The sequence below is a fragment of the Dendrobates tinctorius genome, unplaced genomic scaffold (genome assembly GCF_039654945.1).
Source record: "Dendrobates tinctorius isolate UK_male_01 unplaced genomic scaffold, ASM3965494v1 ptg000320l, whole genome shotgun sequence".
NCBI classification, from domain to species: Eukaryota; Metazoa; Chordata; class Amphibia; order Anura; family Dendrobatidae; genus Dendrobates; species Dendrobates tinctorius.
This window is the reverse complement of record NW_027361987.1, coordinates 973,007-990,854: the sequence shown is the minus strand read 5'-3', so window position 1 is coordinate 990,854 and position 17,848 is coordinate 973,007. Positions and strand designations below refer to the sequence as shown.

Below are 17,848 nucleotides of genomic sequence, written 5' to 3'. Positions count from 1 at the left end.
CCCCACAGTTCAGTGTATAGGGTGAGGTGACGTATACACACTCACTCTCCAAGCCTCTCATCTCTGAGGGTTTCATCGTCCTCTCCAAAGGCGACTCATCAGGAGACTCTTTAATATTGACCTATATTCAAGCGAGGCTAGACAAAAAACCCCTGAAACTATATACTGTGTAAGTTTATAAGCCCCTCCAGTGTCAGGAATAGATAGTGTGTGACAATACAGTATAATTCTTGTGTTTTCCTCCTATAGGGACTGCCCTAGTTTGGTAATGTAACAGCTGTTAATTAGTAGTGCAGACAAATTGTCCTGGACTAAACTCAGTCTTCAGACGGCCCAATATGTACCACTCAGGGAAAACTTACCTGCTCCAAAGATCATTAGCAGCTCCTAACTAATGGCCATGCTGCGGTCTGTCAGGGAATGAGTGCAATATCGTTATACAGACTAGGGATATGTGCAATCATAATGTCTGGGAGATCTGTGCCATTATTTAGTATGAATATGGAAATTATCTCTGAAAGGTAAGTGTTCCCTGAGTGGTATATACGGTTTTATCACATACTATCTATTCCTGACACTGGAGGGGCTTATAAACTTACACAGTATATAGTCTGAGGTCGCCCAATATGGGGCTAGTTTTCTGACTGTTTCGGTTAACATGATACATGATTTTAGGGTTTTCTTCGTCTAGCCTCGCTTGAATATAGTTCAATATTAAATAGTCTCCTGATGAATGAATGAATCCAGTGAATATTCATGCCAGCAGGAAGCCGGTGGCTGACACTGCGCGCTACTGAAGAATGAATGCTCACTGCTCTCTGTGCGCACAGTCCCAGAGAGTACTCCAGCAGCTGTGCTCTGCTTGAGAACAACGCATGACGTCCCTGCCATGTGCTGCTTACAGGCATAAAGCAGTTGCTGGCATTGGAGCAGACGCTGTGAGGGAGCGCAAGGATAGGTAAGTGTAATGGGTTTTTTTTAATGTCTTCTGATGGGGCCATGCATACCCGGATGGGGGTGGTGGCCAATTATAAGGATTGGGCCATACATACCAGGACCACAATGGGGGCCAATCATACCATAATAGGGATGGGGCCCTGCATATCAGGATAGGGATGGGGCCATGCATAATAGTATAGGGATGAGGGCGATAATTACTGCCAGGATAGGGATGAGGAGGCATGCATAATAGGATGGGAATGAGGAGTCATGCATACCAGGGTAGGGATGAGGGGGCCATGCATACCAGGATAGGGATGAGGGGGTCATGTATACCAGGATAGGGAAGAGGGGGTCATGCATACCAGGGTAGAGATGAGGGGGCCATGCATACCAGGGTAGGGATGAGGGGTCCATGCATAACAGGGTAGAGATGAGGGGGCCATGCATACCAGGATAGGGAAGAGGGGGTCATGCATACCAGGGTAGGGATGAGGGGGCAATGCATACCAGGATAGAGATGAGGGGGCCATGCATACCAGGATAGGGAAGAGGGGGTCATGCATACCAGGGTAGGGATGAGGGGGCCATGCATACCAGGATAGGGATGAGGGGGCCATGCATACCAGGATAGGGATGAGGGGTCCATGCATACCAGGATAGAGATGAGGGGGCCATGCATACCAGGATAGGGAAGAGGGGGTCATGCATACCAGGGTAGGGATGGGGGGGCAATGCATACCAGGATAGAGATGAGGGATCCATGCATGCCAGGAAAAGGATGAGGGGGCATGCATGCCAGGGTAGGGATGAGGGGGCCATGCATACCACAGTAGGGATGAGGGATCCATGCATGCCAGGATAGGGATGAGGGGGCATGCATGCCAGGGTAGGGATGAGTGAGGGATCCATGCATACCAGGGTAGGGATGAGGGGGCCATGCATGCCAGGATAGGGATGAGGGGGCCACGCATGCCAGGATAGGGATGAGGGGGCATGTATGCCAGGATAGGGATGAGGGGGCATGCATGCCAGGGTAGGGATGAGTGAGGGATCCATGCATGCCAGGGTAGGGATGAGGGATCCATGCATACCAGGATAGTGATGAGGGGGCATGCATACCAGGGTAGGGATGAGGGATCCATGCATACCAGGGTAGGGATGAAGGGGCCATGCATGCCAGGATAGGGATGAGGGATCCATGCATACCAGGATAGGGATGAGGGATCCATGCATGCCAGGATAGGGATGAGGGGGCATGTATACCAGGGTAGGGAAGAGGGGACCGTATATACCAGGATAGGGGATATTAAGTAAAGAATTTACTACATTTTTTACCTAATTTCCTCCTCTAAAACCTAGGTGCATCCTATAGTCCAAAAAATACAGTATATATATTTTTTTTTCTCAGCTCATTCCTCATGTTTGGCCTCAATAAAATAAAAACACATACTCCACTGGCGTGCCAGTGGCTGACACTGCGTGCTACTGAAGAGCAATGAATACTTACTGCTCTCTGCAATGAACCGTCCCGGTGAGTACTCTGGCAGCTGTGCTCTGCTTGTGAGCATTGCATGACGTCCCTGCCATGTGATGCTTACAAGCATAAAGCAGTTGCTGGCACCGCAGCAGACGCTGTGAGGGAGCGCAGGATAGGTAAGTGTAATATTTTGTTGTTTTTTTTAATGTTTTCTGATGGGGCCATGCATACCAGGATGGGGGTGGTGGCCAATTATAAGGATTAGGCCATGCATGCCAGAACCGAGATGGGTGCCAATCATACCAGAATAGGGATGGGGGCCCTGCGTACCAGGACGAGATGAGGGCCCTGTATACCAGGATAGGGATGGGGCCATGCATACTAGTATAGGATGAGAGTGATAATTCCAGCCAGGATAGGGATGAGGGATCCATGCATACCTGGGTAGGGATGAGGGGGCCATGCATACCAGGGTAGGGATGAGGGGGCCATGCATACCAGGGTAGGGATGAGGGGGCCATGCATACCAGGATACGGGATATTAAGTACAGAATTAACATTTTTTGCTTCAATTTTTTTCCTAATTTCCTCCTCTAAAACCTAGGTGCGTCCTATAGTCCCAAAAATACGGTATATATATCTTTTTTTCTCAGTGAGCTCAGTCCTCATGTTTGGCCTCATTAAAATAAAAACACTCATACTCCGCTGGTATGCCGGCTCCACTTCAGTGATGTCGAGACTCACTGTCCCGGGGCTTATGTGAGGTTGTTACATCACACGAGCCCTGCACCCAATCAGCGGCAGTATTCTGACTCTTCCTGCTGGCTGTGAATCCCAAGGGTTCTAACTATCAGCTTCTTAGATAATTGTATAACTCGTACTCACACCACCAGGCGTTTTCAGGTCGTTTTAACTCCACCGGCAATGCAACTGTAGAAAGACCAAGAATACCTCTTTGTGGCATTTTGACTTTTTTTTCTCATTACGCCATTTAGCAATCAGGTTAATTTTTTTTTTAGATTGATAGATCAAGAAATTCTGAACGTGTTGATACCAAATATGTGCATGTTTTTTTTAATTGTTTTATTTTGAATGGGGAGAAATGGGGTTAATTTGAACTTTTATATTTTTTTATTTTTTTATTATTTTTAAAAACATTTTTTACTTTTGGGATTGTGAAGACATACAGCATTGTATCTTAATTAACCAGATGACTATTTTTATCAAACGAAGAATAATAGAATGTTATCTGTATGTTGGCTTTAAATTTAAGTGTTGATTTCTGGTTGGTCAAGAAAACAGACTTTTGTTTGTGTAAGCCGGTAATATTGACTTTTATTGTGCGCTTATCCTTGATCACTAGTGATGATTGCTGATACGCTAATTATACATTGCATTATGGAGCCAGTTTGATGACTTCTAAAGCAGAGAAGGAAAAACTAAGTAATGCTATAATAATCTCATCTCCATTCTTACCCTTTATGTAAATACTGAATGAGGGACACTTGTTAAGTCTAAAAATAGGTTACATGCCTCTGTATAAAGAGACAGAGAGAGAAACAGCCAGAGAGATTCTGCCAAGACATCTATACATCTCAAAAGGACCAGAGACAGGACAGCAGCCTTTTTAGATCATGGCACCATTACGAGGGACACAGATCTATGATTCTACAGGAAACAACCTAGGGGTTTTCAGCCTCGGTTGGAAGAATACAGATCTGCTGCATTGACCATCGCTGAACCATGGATACGTTTGGAGAAGCCAGGTTGTGATCCTGAGATCAACTGGTCTTGTATGGACTGTCGTCTTCTTACGCTTATCATTACCTCCTCTATGTGCATGCCATAGGTGCGGTAGTGACTCTGGAAAATCTGTAGTCACAGCTGCTATTATCCCGGCAGGTCAGTGGAAGGGTGAGACTCTGTAATGTGCCCCATCTTGGGTACTGTGCTGGGACTGTTCTATGTGTTATCTGCCTGTTTTGTGGCTCAGTAAAGCATTGCCCACACTGTTTTACCTTCACTCTGTGTTGTCTGAGTAGCATTTTCCCCATGTTAAAAGGAGAGCGGGAGTTTGGCAGGATGATCCCTGGTCCATGCATTTTCGGCTAGCGGGCAGCGCTCATAGAAATAGACTTCTGCTGGAGACCTCTGGTTGTCATGCTAACCCATCAGTGATCCACAATCGTGACGGGGTCACTGAAGGGCGGGATTTCCGGCGCACTTGCTGGCATGTGCCAGAAAAGATGTGGACTCAGCGCTGGAGCCGACATCAAAGGGAGGGAGCCCGACATCGGCATACATTTACACCTGATGTTGGAAAGGGGTTAAAGGGGATTGTTTTTACAGAGACAGAAGTGGTAATCAATCATGTATACATACAAATAATAACAAAAATACACAGCTTCTAATGGTAAATAGTATAGAGTTACAACAAGAAAACATAATTTGTGTAAACCATGTGTAGATATAAAAATTCAGGCAAATGTCAAATGTAGCGCCATCTAGTGGCCATGTGCAAAAGTGCCATCATAGAGTAACATGTATCCTAAGAGAGCGTCACTATCGAGGTGGAAATGAGATGAAAGGGAAGGTGCCGAGATTTTTGATAATTTATTGTAAAAATGAAAATGATCTAAGAATATGATTTCATCTAAGCTTGACTCTGTTATGTTTATGTTTTTTTTTTACTGTTTTAGTGCAGCCACTGGGCGCTGCCATTTTACCTTGCAGGTCTGTAATGGCTGCTGAACGACACTTTCCATCCTCAAATACGGCAGTCCCTGGGCATAGCAGACATCAGTCGGACACCGACCCTATCTCTAACATTGCAGCCGCATCTGCTGTGAACTGGGTATGCCTCTGTGGGCTGCTCAATTCACAGCTGTAGTTGTGGCCAGGCGCCATTTTATTAGAGACCAGCGCTATCCGCTAAGCTCCATTTACACTCTATCACAAGCCCTATTATGCCGGATGCTGTACTGTTCACTGCCAGCATAATAGGTCTTGGATGGTCACGTTGCACTTACCGGAGGAGCTGCAGGAGATCAGGACAGGATACCGGAGGAGCTCCTGGAATCCTGACGAGCTGCTGCCTGCTGTAGACCCGACGAGCTGCTGCCTGCTGTAGACCCGACGAGCTGCTGCCTGCTGTAGACCCGACGAGCTGCTGCCTGCTGTAGACCCGACGAGCTGCTGCCTGCTGGAGACCCGACGAGCTGCTGGAGACAAGATGACCTGCTGTATACCAGGTGTGTTGCAGCAATGAAGGGAGTGGGGTGGTGACATCATCCATTGGTAACTATCAGGGCTGCAGAGGTGAAGGGCCAGGAATACTGCTTTTTGTACAGAGGCAAAAATATGAGAGGTGGTTGATGGTATATGTCAGGGGGGAAGTAGCATATGGAGGTTGTGCGTGGCATATACAGGGGGAGCTGGCATATGGAGGTTGTGCATGGCATATACAGGGTGATCTGGCATATGGAGGTTGTGCGTGGCATATACAGGGGGAGCAGGCATATGGAGGTTGTGCGTGGCATGTACAGGGTGAGCTGGCATATGGAGGTTGTGTGTGGCATATACAGGGGGAGCAGGCATATGGAGGTTGTGCATGGCATATACAGGGGGAGCTGGCATATGGAGGTTGTGCATGGCATATACAGGGGGAGCTGGCATATGGAGGTTGTGCGTGGCATATACAGGGGTGAGCTGGCATATACAGGGTGAGCAGGCATATGGAGGTTGTGCGTGGCATGTACAGGGGGAGCTGGCATATGGAGGTTGTGTGTGGCATATACAGGGGGAGCTGGCATATGGAGGTGGTGTGTGGCATATACAGGGGTGAGCTGGCATATGGAGGTTGTGCGTGGCATATACAGGGGTGAGCTGGGATATGGTGGTTGTGTGTGGCATATACAGGGGGGAGCTGGGATATGGTGGATGTGTGTGGCATATACAGGGGGGAGTTGGCTTATGGAGTTTGTGCATGGCATATACAGGGGTGATCTGGCATATGGAGGTTGTGCGTGGCATATACAGGGGTGAGCTGGGATATGGTGGTTGTGTGTGGCATATACAGGGGTGAGCTGGGATATGGTGGTTGTGTGTGGCATATACAGGGGGGAGCTGGCATATGAAGGTTGTGCGTGGCATATACAGGGGTGAGCTGGCATATGGAGTTTGTGCATGGCATGTAAAGGGGTGATCTGGCATACGGAGGTTGTGTGTGGCATATACAGGGGTGAGCTGGCATATGGAGTTTGTGCATGGCATATACAGGGGTGATCTGGCATATGGAGGCTGTGCATGGCATATACAGGGGGGAGCTGGCATATGGAGGTTGTGTGTGGCATATACTCCTCACACAATGTGCCCATATAATACCCAACACGTGCACAGTAGGATGACTCTACAGTGTCCCTAGCGCGGTATGATGCAGCAACCGTGTCCACACCATAGTATCATGTCCCCACAACCACTAACACAGTATAATGCTGCAACCGTGTCCACAACATAGTATCATGCCCCCACAACCACTAACACAGTATGATGCTGCAACCGTGTCCACAACATAGTATCATGCCCCCACAACCACTAACGCAGTATGATGCTGCAACCGTGTCCACAACATAGTATCATGCCCCCACAACCACTAACACAGTATGAGGCAGCAACTGTGTCCACAACATAGTATCATGCCCCCACAACCACTAATGCAGTATGATGCTGCAACCGTGTCCACAACATAGTATCATGCCCCCTCAACCATTAGCGCAGTATGATGCAGCAACCGTGTCCACAACATAGTATCATGCCCCCTCAACCATTAGCGCAGTATGATGCAGCAACCGTGTCCACAACATAGTATCATGCTCCCACAACCACTAATGCAGTATGAGGCAGCAACTGTGTCCACAACATAGTATCATGCCCCCTCAACCATTAGCGCAGTATGATGCAGCAACCGTGTCCACAACATAGTATCATGCTCCCACAACCACTAATGCAGTAAGATGCTGCAACCGTGTCCACAACATCGTATCATGCCCCCACTAACACAGTATGATGCAGCAACAATGTCCACAACATAGTATCATGCCCCCACAACCATTAGCGCAGTATGATGCAGCAACCGTGTCCACAACATAGTATCATGCCCCCACTAACACAGTATGATGCAGCAACAATGTCCACAACATAGTATCATGCCCCCACAACCATTAGCGCAGTATGATGCAGCAACCGTGTCCACAACATCGTATCATGCCCCCACTAACACAGTATGAGGCAGCAACTGTGTCCACAACATAGTATCATGCCCCCACAACCATTAGCGCAGTATGATGCAGCAACCGTGTCCACAACATAGTATCATGCCCCCTCAACCATTAGCGCAGTATGATGCAGCAACCGTGTCCACAACATGGTATCATGCTCCCACAACCACTAATGCAGTATGAGGCAGCAACTGTGTCCACAACATAGTATCATGCCCCCTCAACCATTAGCGCAGTATGATGCAGCAACCGTGTCCACAACATAGTATCATGCTCCCACAACCACTAATGCAGTATGATGCTGCAACCGTGTCCACAACATCGTATCATGCCCCCACTAACACAGTATGATGCAGCAACAATGTCCACAACATAGTATCATGCCCCCACAACCACTAACACAGTATGATGCAGCAACATTGTCCACAACATAGTATCATGCCCCCACAACTATTAGCGCAGTATGATGCTGCAACCGTGTCCACACCATGTTATGATGCCCCCAGAACCATTAGCGCAGTATGATGCAGCAACCGTGTCCACAACATAGTATCATGCCCCCACAACCACTAATGCAGTATGATGCTGCAACCGTGTCCACAACATAGTATCATGCTCCCACAACCACTAATGCAGTATGATGCTGCAACCGTGTCCACAACATAGTATCATGCCCCCACTAACACAGTATGATGCAGCAACAATGTCCACAACAGAGTATCATGCCCCCATAACCATTAGCACAGTATGATGCAGCAACAATGTCCATAACATAGTATCATGCTCCCACAACCATTAGCACAGTATGATGCAGCAACTGTGTCCACAACATAGTATCATGCCCACACAACCATTAGCACAGTATGATGCAGCAACCATGTCCACAACATAGTATCATGCCCCCACAACCACTAACACAGTATGATGCTGCAACAATGTCCATAACATAGTATCATGCCCCCACAACCATTAGCACAGTATGATGCAGCAACAATATCCACAACATAGTATCATGCCCCACAACCATTAGCACAGTATGATGCTGCAACAATGTCCACAACATAGTATCATGCCCCCACAACCATTAGCACAGTATGATGCAGCAACCGTGTCCACACCATATTATGATGCCCCCAGAACCATTAGCGCAGTATGATGCAGCAACCATGTCCACAACATAGTATCATGCCCCCACAACCACTAATGCAGTATGATGCTGCAACCGTGTCCACAACATAGTATCATGCCCCCACAACCATTAGCGTAGTATGAGGCAGCAACCGTGTCCACACCATATTATGATGCCCCCAGAACCATTAGCACAGTATGATGCTGCAATCGTGTATACAGCATAGTATCATGCCCCCACAACCACTAACATAGTATGATGTGACCATTGCACACCCCATTCATTATGATACTGCAACAGCCCCCTCCAATGCAGTATGTTGTCCCCACAGTGCCCCCAACACCGTATGATGCCAACATTCTTCCCCCACATACATTATGAGGCCCCTACACTGTAAGAATCTTCTACATCCCCCCACACAGTATGATGCCTCCACAGCCCCACAAAACAGTATGATGGCCCCACAGTACCCCATACACAATGTGATGGCCCCCAAAGTCTCACACACCGTATGATGGTCCCAGCTGCCTCCAATATAAAGTATGATTTCCCCCACAGTTCCCTACATAGTTTGATTACCCATACAGTCCCCTCACACAAAATTGAGGCCCCCACACATAGCATGATGTCCTCATAACTATGTCCAAGAAGTATCATTTCTCCTTGCGGAGAATGACATGCTAAGCATGTCGAGGTGAGGAGACTTAAAGCCGCAATGCTCCTCTGGGAAATATGCTAATTATGCAAATTGTCTCTTCAGAGAGGAAGAGGACTAGAACTCTAGTGCCACCTATTGGAGGTAGCAATCCTAAAAGTCAATGTTAACCCTTTAACGAGCCTAGTTACATGACTTAGGATAAAAGCCAAGCCAGAATCTCCATTTGCAGACACTGTGTTTCGGGGTACTGCCCCTCATCAGTGCAAAGTGGGAGAAGATCTGGTTTGGCTGTGAGAGAGGCGTCTGACCAATATCCAAGAAGTATCATTTCTCCTTGCGGAGAATGACATGCTAAGCATGTCGAGGTGAGGAGACTTAAAGCCGCAATGCTCCTCTGGGAAATATGCTAATTATGCAAATTGTCTCTTCAGAGAGGAAGAGGACTAGAACTCTAGTGCCACCTATTGGAGGTAGCAATCCTAAAAGTCAATGTTGACCCTTTAACGAGCCTAGTTACATGACTTAGGATAAAAGCCAAGCCAGAATCTCCATTTGCAGACACTGTGTTTCGGGGTACTGCCCCTCATCAGTGCAAAGTGGGAGAAGATCTGGTTTGCCTGTGAGAGAGGCGTCTGACCGATATCCAAGAAGTATCATTTCTCCTTGCGGAGAATGACATGCTAAGCATGTACCCCGAAGCAGTGTCTGCAAATGGAGATTCTGGCTTGGCTTTTATCCTAAGTCATGTAACTAGGCTCGTTAAAGGGTCAACATTGCCTTTTAGGATTGCTACCTCCAATAGGTGGCACTAGAGTTCTAGTCCCATAACTATGTACACAGTATGGTGACCCCCACAATTCCATCCACAGCACACACAGTATGATTGCTCCTACTCAGCATGCTGGCTCCATTCCAAAAGAATTGACTGACAAAATTGTTTAAAAATGTTCTCACGCAGCCCAATTCCTCCAGTGCCCTTCACCCGTCTGTGCAGGCTCGATCTAGTCTCATCATTGTGCCTTCTGGCTGACACTCAGATCTACAGACTGAATACAGTTCTACCATTGAATTCCACTGTATTGGCCTCGGAAGCAGATACTGGTGAAATGTAGCCACCAGCACAGGGAGGGCAATGTTGCTTTGCACCACACCCCCCACACACTCACGGCTCCCATCATGGCTGCATGGTTTGCCGCTGTTAGCTTGAAGCGGGTGGCATACTGCTATCATTTAGACACTTTTGTCTATGAATGATAACTTTGTGATCGGTGGGGGTCCAACTACTAAAAGCAGGGTTCTGCAATGAGCCATCAGAATGGAGCGGTGGCGGCACATGCGTTCCACCGCTTCTTGTATTGTCTATAGGATTGCTAGAGAGAATCAAGTAGAGCTGTACGCATGTGACGGCCATCCAGGCAAAAAATTGAGTGATGGAGGCCACAACTGTTTCATCGTCCTGTTCTCTGGATCTATGGGGATCCAATCTGTCCGACTCCCACCAATCACAATGACCAATCCTGTGGAAAATGTGAAGCTAAAGACTGTTTATAGATGGACGGTAGTTTGCTGCGAGGTCAGGTGGATCTTCTGCATTGTCTCTAATGGGCCATCCAGTTGTTAGCGAAGGTAGAAATGACCATTCTCGACCAATAATAACTTTACAGCATACTAGACTTCTATTGTAGAAAAATAAAAGTCTAGTTGTTATGCTTCTCCATTGCTTTTCTGTACAAGTTAAAAGAAAGTATACCAATGCGTATACATCAAACGTGATAACACAGCCCTAAACCTGAACTCCAATGCAGTTTCACATTGAAGAGCAGTTTTATAGTTACACGTAGCTAGAATTTACAGGAAACATTGGAAATTTATTGAGGCTTTTGTTTCAGTTTTCGCGCATAAAAAAAAATCACCAAGTTTGTACCGTTTCGTGCAGCACTGAAAATTTGGTGCAAAGTACAATAATGCAGCCCGAAAAGCAACTGACTTCAAGCTTCAATTCATCTCATTAATATTATTATTATTATTATACATTTTATAGCGCCATTTATTCCATGGCACTTTACATGTGAAATGGGCAAATATGGACAAGTATAATAAACATGAGCAAAACAAGGTGCACACAAGTACAGAAGGAGAGAGGACCCTGCCCGCGAGGGCTCCCCATCTACAGGACACGGGTGAGGGTACAGTAGGAGAGAGTAGAGCTGGTCGTGTGGCGGTTCAGTAGACTGAGGATCACCGCAGGTTGCAGGCTTGTCGGAAGAGGTGGGTCTTCAGGTTCTTTTTGAAGGTTTCCGTCGTAGGGGAAAGTCTGATGTGTTGAGGTAGAAAGTTCCAGAGTATGGGGGAAGCACGGGAGAAGTCTTGTATGCGGTTGTGCGTAGAAGAGATAAGAGGGGAGTAGAGAAGGAGATCTTGAGAGGATCGAAGGTTGCGTGTGGGTAAGTACCGGGAGACCATGTCACAGATGTATAGAGGAGACAGATTGTGGATGGCTTTGTATGTTATAGGGTTTTGAACTGGAGCCTCTGGACAATAGGAAACCAGTGAAGGGCTTGGCATAGAGAGGCTAAAGAATAACAGGGAGATAGGTGGATTAGTTGGGCAGCAGAGTGTAGGATGGATTAGATTGGTGCTAGAGAGGAGGCCAGAGAGTAGGAGGTAGCAGTAGTCGAGGCGGGAGATGGTAAGGGCATGCGCTAGTGGTTTTGTGGCTTCATAGTCAAGGATTGTATGGATCCGGGAAATATTTTTGAGTTTGTGTCAGTAGGAGGAGGCAAGGACTTGGATATGTGGCTTGAAAGAGAGGGCAGAGTCGAGGATCACCCCGAGGCATTGAGCATGCGGGACTGGGGAAAGTTTATCTCATGATAAATTCCCTCTTGTAAGTCACTTTGTAAGGACATTATTTTGTCATGTGCATATCTTATATATACTCTCCTCTCCTTAGCTCAGATTTGCTTGTCTTGTGTCAAAAGCGAGCTCCTTCTGATAAGTTTTATATATGTCCTAGTTTAGTCTTTATCCCGTGACATAATCTCTCCCAGAATGCAGAGCAGAAGACATTAGATTAGCCCACCAAGGGATGTGTCTGTCTACAGATGGTAAGCTGTTTTAGGGGCAATCAGCAGAAATGTACTACAACCAGACTTTCTGTAGTTCAGGATCATTAGACCCTTAATTACTGCTGTAGAAACCTTATGGGTTCTTCTAATGAGTGCACCAGTGTTACAGGACGATGCTTCAGAAGAAGACTACAGCGCTGTGTCCTGCACTGTACAGATGCTCAGGCTGATGCTTGCAGCCTTGAGCATTAACAATGATCGGAGTCCAAATTGGTCTAGGATCATGTAACCCCTTAGATGCCAAAATGAATGGTGACTGCCAAAAAGTATAATAAAAAAACACAAGTTCTCATAAAGCTATGTTGAAAGAAAGATGAAAAAATTGTGGATCTTGACATGCAATGATAAAAAATGGAGAAAATGGTTGGTTCTTGGAGCCATATTCTTGGTATCAGAAGGCACAGATCCTACTGACAGCTGTCAGTGACGGTAATTCATACATGTCTATGAGGCAGACAGAGAAGCTGCATAATGTGCCGTGTAGAGGACAGGCAGTCACCTGCGTCCTCCAAGTTTGTGAAGTCGACTCATTTGTATTGATGTCAGAGGAGAATGCAACTTTTGTTTTATTTCATTTTGGCAGTGATCCCACCGGCTTTGTCTTTTTGGTGGTAATGGCTATTTTCTGAGGCTTCAAATGCTTTGGCTTCCTATTTAAAAAAAACACTTAAGTGTGAACAGCAATATATAAATTATGTCATGTCTAAGCTCCAGTAACAGAGGCGTATCTAGGCTTTCTGGCACCCGGGGCAAGAATTTGGTTCGGCGCCCCCCCCAGTACATATGCGACTTGCAAGTACCCACAAGCCGCTCTCCCTAATGCTCTCAATGTTCAGTAAAAAACTGAAAGCAGGAAGAGAAGCTCGTTGTCACAGGACCATAACTATGAAAATCGCGTATGAGTGAAGTGTCCATGTGATGACTACTGGAACCTGCAGAGCTGAATCCTGACATTGCAGCTTCTGAATTCTCACAACGAATGCACTGCACACTTTTAGGATCCTCCCTTGCCGATGTACAGTCATGTCAGCACAAGTATGCGAGTTATATACTTCTGGCCACATTCCGACTAGACGTGCCCGGCCTCGCTCTGTTCATTTTCATTGAGTGAGGCCACACATGTCTAGTCAGCATGTGACCGTATGTATGTAAATTACCGGCACGAGAGAATCCTGACAGTGTTCAGTGAGCACTGTGAGAATTCAGAAGTCTGCAGTCACATAGAATGACTGCAGACTCAGCACAAACCTGGACAACCCCTGTAATGCTCCTAACAAATAAAAACATGAGAATAAGTCAGTATCACAAATAATATATACATCCAGGTACCTTATAGATGACGGCGTCTCTGGAGTCGTTCTCCTTCTTTTCTTCTTCTTGTCCAGACCCCATGATGAGTTTTCTCATCCACAGCTGTCTCTGTAGACTTCCATCTTCTCCGTTCTTCTGCACCAATTCTCCACGCGATGCCTTAAAGATTGAAGTGTCATTATAATAATAATAATCTTTATTTTTATATAGCGCTAACATATTCCGCAGCGCTTTACAGTTCGCACACATTTTTCATCACTGTCCCCGATGGGGCTCACAATCTGAATTCCTTATCAGTATGTCTTTGGAGTGTGGGAGGAAACCGGAGTACCCGGAGGAAACCCACGCAAACACGGGGAGAACATACAAACTCCTTGCAGATGTTGTCCTTGGTGGGATTCGAACCCAATGCCCCTAAATACAAATATCTGCAATATACTGTCGCCTCACACTATTCCCCTCCCTCCTCATACTGTCTCCTCTAACATCCCACCTGTTCACCATACTGTCTCCTCATATATTTACCCCCTCACTCTCTATACTGTCTGCTCACACATACCCCTGACTCCCCATACTGTGTCTGCACACATCCCATCACCCTCACTCCCCATACTGTGTCCACATACATTTTTCCCATCACTCCCCATACTGTGTCCACATACATTCACCCGTTCGCACCCCTTACTGTCTGCACCCATCCCCCATACTGTTTCCTCATACATGCCTCGGCACACAAAATTTATGAAATATAATGCTCAACTTTATAAGACTAAAGCAATTCTGATCAAGTTATTTCAATACATATACTGTATGCTGATACAAAGAAAGTACCTCAGATTACCACCACCGAGATAAGCAATACTGTGGTAATCTGAGGTACTTTCTTTGTATCAGCATATATGTATATGTATTGAAATAACTTTATCAGAATTGCTTTAGTCTTATAAAGTTGAGCATTATATTTCATAAATTTTGTGTGCCGAAGTTTTTCTACTGTACAATATATGTCTTTTAACTCTGAGCACCTAAATTGGCAGTGAGCACCCCATTCTCTACAGTATTCCTCATAAATACTCTTCATTTTGTGTCCTCAAATCACCCCACACACATTAAATCCCATCCCCACTCCAAATCCCCCCACATTAAGTATTCCCCATCCCCACTCAATAACCCCCGTCCCAACACACACTCATTATGTAGCCCCCACTCATTATGTACCCCCACTCATTATGTACCCCCACACATTAACCCCCATCCCCACTCATTAACCCCCCCACACATTAACCCCCATCCCCACTCATTAACCCCCCACACATTAACCCCCATCCCCACTCATTAACCCCCCACACATTAACCCCCATCCCCACTCATTAACCCCCCTCACATATTAACCCTCATCCCCACTCATTAACCCCCCCCACACAATAACCCCCATCCCCACTCATTAACCCTCCACACATAAACCCCCATCCCCACTCATTAACACCACACACATTAACCCCCATCCCCACTCATTAACCCCCCACACATTAACCCCCATCTCCACTCATTAACCCCCACACATTAACCCCCATCTCCACTCATTAACCCCCACACATTAACCCCCATCTCCACTCATTAACCCCTCAACTAATTTACCCCCATCCCCACTCATTAACCCCCATCTCCACTTATTAACCCCCATCCCCACTCATTAACCCCCATCCCCACTCATTAACCCCCCACTCATTAAACCCCATCCCCACATTAACCCCCATCTCCACTCATTAACCCCAAACATTAACCCCCATCCCCACTCATTAACCCTCCACACATTAACCCCCATCCCCACTCATTAACCCCCCCACTCATTAAACCCCATCCCCACATTAACCCCCATCTCCACTCATTAACCCCCAAACATTAACCCCCATCCCCACTCATTAACCCCCACATAGTAACCCCCATCCCCACTCATTAACCCCCCCACTCATTAACCCCCATCCCCACTCATTAACCCCCACACATTAACCCTCATCCCCACTCACTAACCCCCCACACAATAACCCCCATCCCCACTCATTAATCCCCCACACATTAACCCCCATCCCCACTCATTAACCCCCCACACATTAACCCCATCTCCACTCATTAACCCCCACACATTAACCCCCATCTCCACTCATTAACCCATCAACTCATTTACCCCCATCCCCACTCATTAACCCCCATCTCCACTTATTAACCCCATCTCCACTCATTAAACCCCATCCCCACATTAACCCCCATCTCCACTCATTAACCCCCAAACATTAACCCCCATCCCCACTCATTAACCCCCCACACACTAACCCCCATCCCCACTCATTAACTCCCATCCCCACTCATTAACCCCCCACACATTAACCCCCATCTCCACTCATTAACCCCCACACATTAACCCCCCACACATTAACCCCCATCTCCACTCATTAACCCCCACACATTAACCCCCATTCCCACTCATTAACCCCCCACACATTAACCCCCATCTCTACTCATTAGCCCCCCACACATTAACCCCCATCCCCACTCATTAACCCCCCACACATTAACCACCATCTCCACTCATTAATCCCCACACATTAACCCCCATCCCCACAATAACCCCCATCTCCACTCATTAATTCCCCCCATCTCTCATCTTCAGTGGTTCTTCAGCTCCACAGTGGAGCACACATACCACCTCCATCAGCGTTTGCTCTGGGCGCCGGGGAGTGACGTCAGCAGTGTGATCACATGACCTGATCACGCTGCTGACGTTGCTCTGACCTGGCGGTCAGAGCTTCAATTGTACTGGCGTCTGTGTAGACGCCAGTACAATTGCTGCCTGGGAGCCGGCGCGGCCTCCTTCTCTGCTGTCAGAGAGAACAGCCGACTCAAAGGACAGGAAGCGGCAGAACGCAGCCGCCGGGAAGGAGACACTGCGGACCGCTGCATTAGGCGGCCCGACTGCACCCCCCTGCTGGCTGCGCCTGAGGCAACTGCCCTGGCTCCCCCCCAGGATACGCCTCTGTCCAGTAAGACGGATCAATGTAGCAAGTCATAGCAATATCCAACACATCCACATCTCATAGACAGGACTCACCTGTAGTGATGAGCAAGCGAGCAAGCATGCTCGCCACGTGAGCGATCACCGGGTGCTCATCGAATATCACTGGTGCTCAAGAGTCCTGCTCAAGTCCCACCCTCGCATGTTTTGTGGCTGTTAGGCAGCCAATAATCATGTAGGGATTGCCCATGTATGGCAGACAATCCCTGCGTGTTTTCTGACTTTTTATCAGTCCCCGGGGTGGGGACTTGAGCACGGCTCTTGAGCACCAGCAATATTCGATGGGTACTCAAGTGGCGAGCATGCTCGCTCATCACTACTCACCATACATATTCATTCACATTACTAAAAAGGACCCTTCACCGGATCAAAAGCAGACAGTTTTGCTCTTATTTTATTGAATGGTTCATTTTTTTGGTTTTGCTTAAATCTGCCATACGGTTCCAAATGGAGGGGCCTCTTCATTTACTGCTAATTTTTGTATCTTTCCCAAGGGTGCGTGTCTCACAGGATTCTCTAGGGACGTGTCTTTAGGCTGCTATGGAATGTTACCCTGTGAGCCATACCCATTTGATAAAGACCATAATTTGCACTGAATAAAAACACCAAAATCTCTGGAACCATTTTGGCGAATTAAAAAAATAAAAATAAAAAACCCTGCATATTCAAGGGAGCAGCGGAAGTAAAATAGGAGCAAAAACTGTCCACCTTTGACCTGGTGGAGGTCTTCTGTAATTAGTCTAGTACTCAGTTATGGAGAAACATTCAGCATTTCTGTGAGTTCTCTGAAGACGTATGTATCTAAATGTCTGAGTTCTCGTACAACTCACAAGGTTGGTGCGGCATACATGGCCCCT

General features: G+C 46.9%; 1 protein-coding gene across 1 annotated transcript in view; it reads left to right on the top strand.

Annotated features, from left to right (window-relative positions):
• Window positions 1-17,587, top strand: part of LOC141073908 (uncharacterized) — a 30,293-nt gene extending 12,706 nt beyond the window's left edge. Inside the window, exon 5 of the mRNA XM_073561446.1 lies at window positions 17,502-17,587. Within this exon, the coding sequence (XP_073417547.1) occupies window positions 17,502-17,587 (86 nt within the window). The remainder of the gene's footprint in view (window positions 1-17,501) is intronic.
• The last annotated feature ends 261 nt before the right edge of the window (window positions 17,588-17,848 follow it).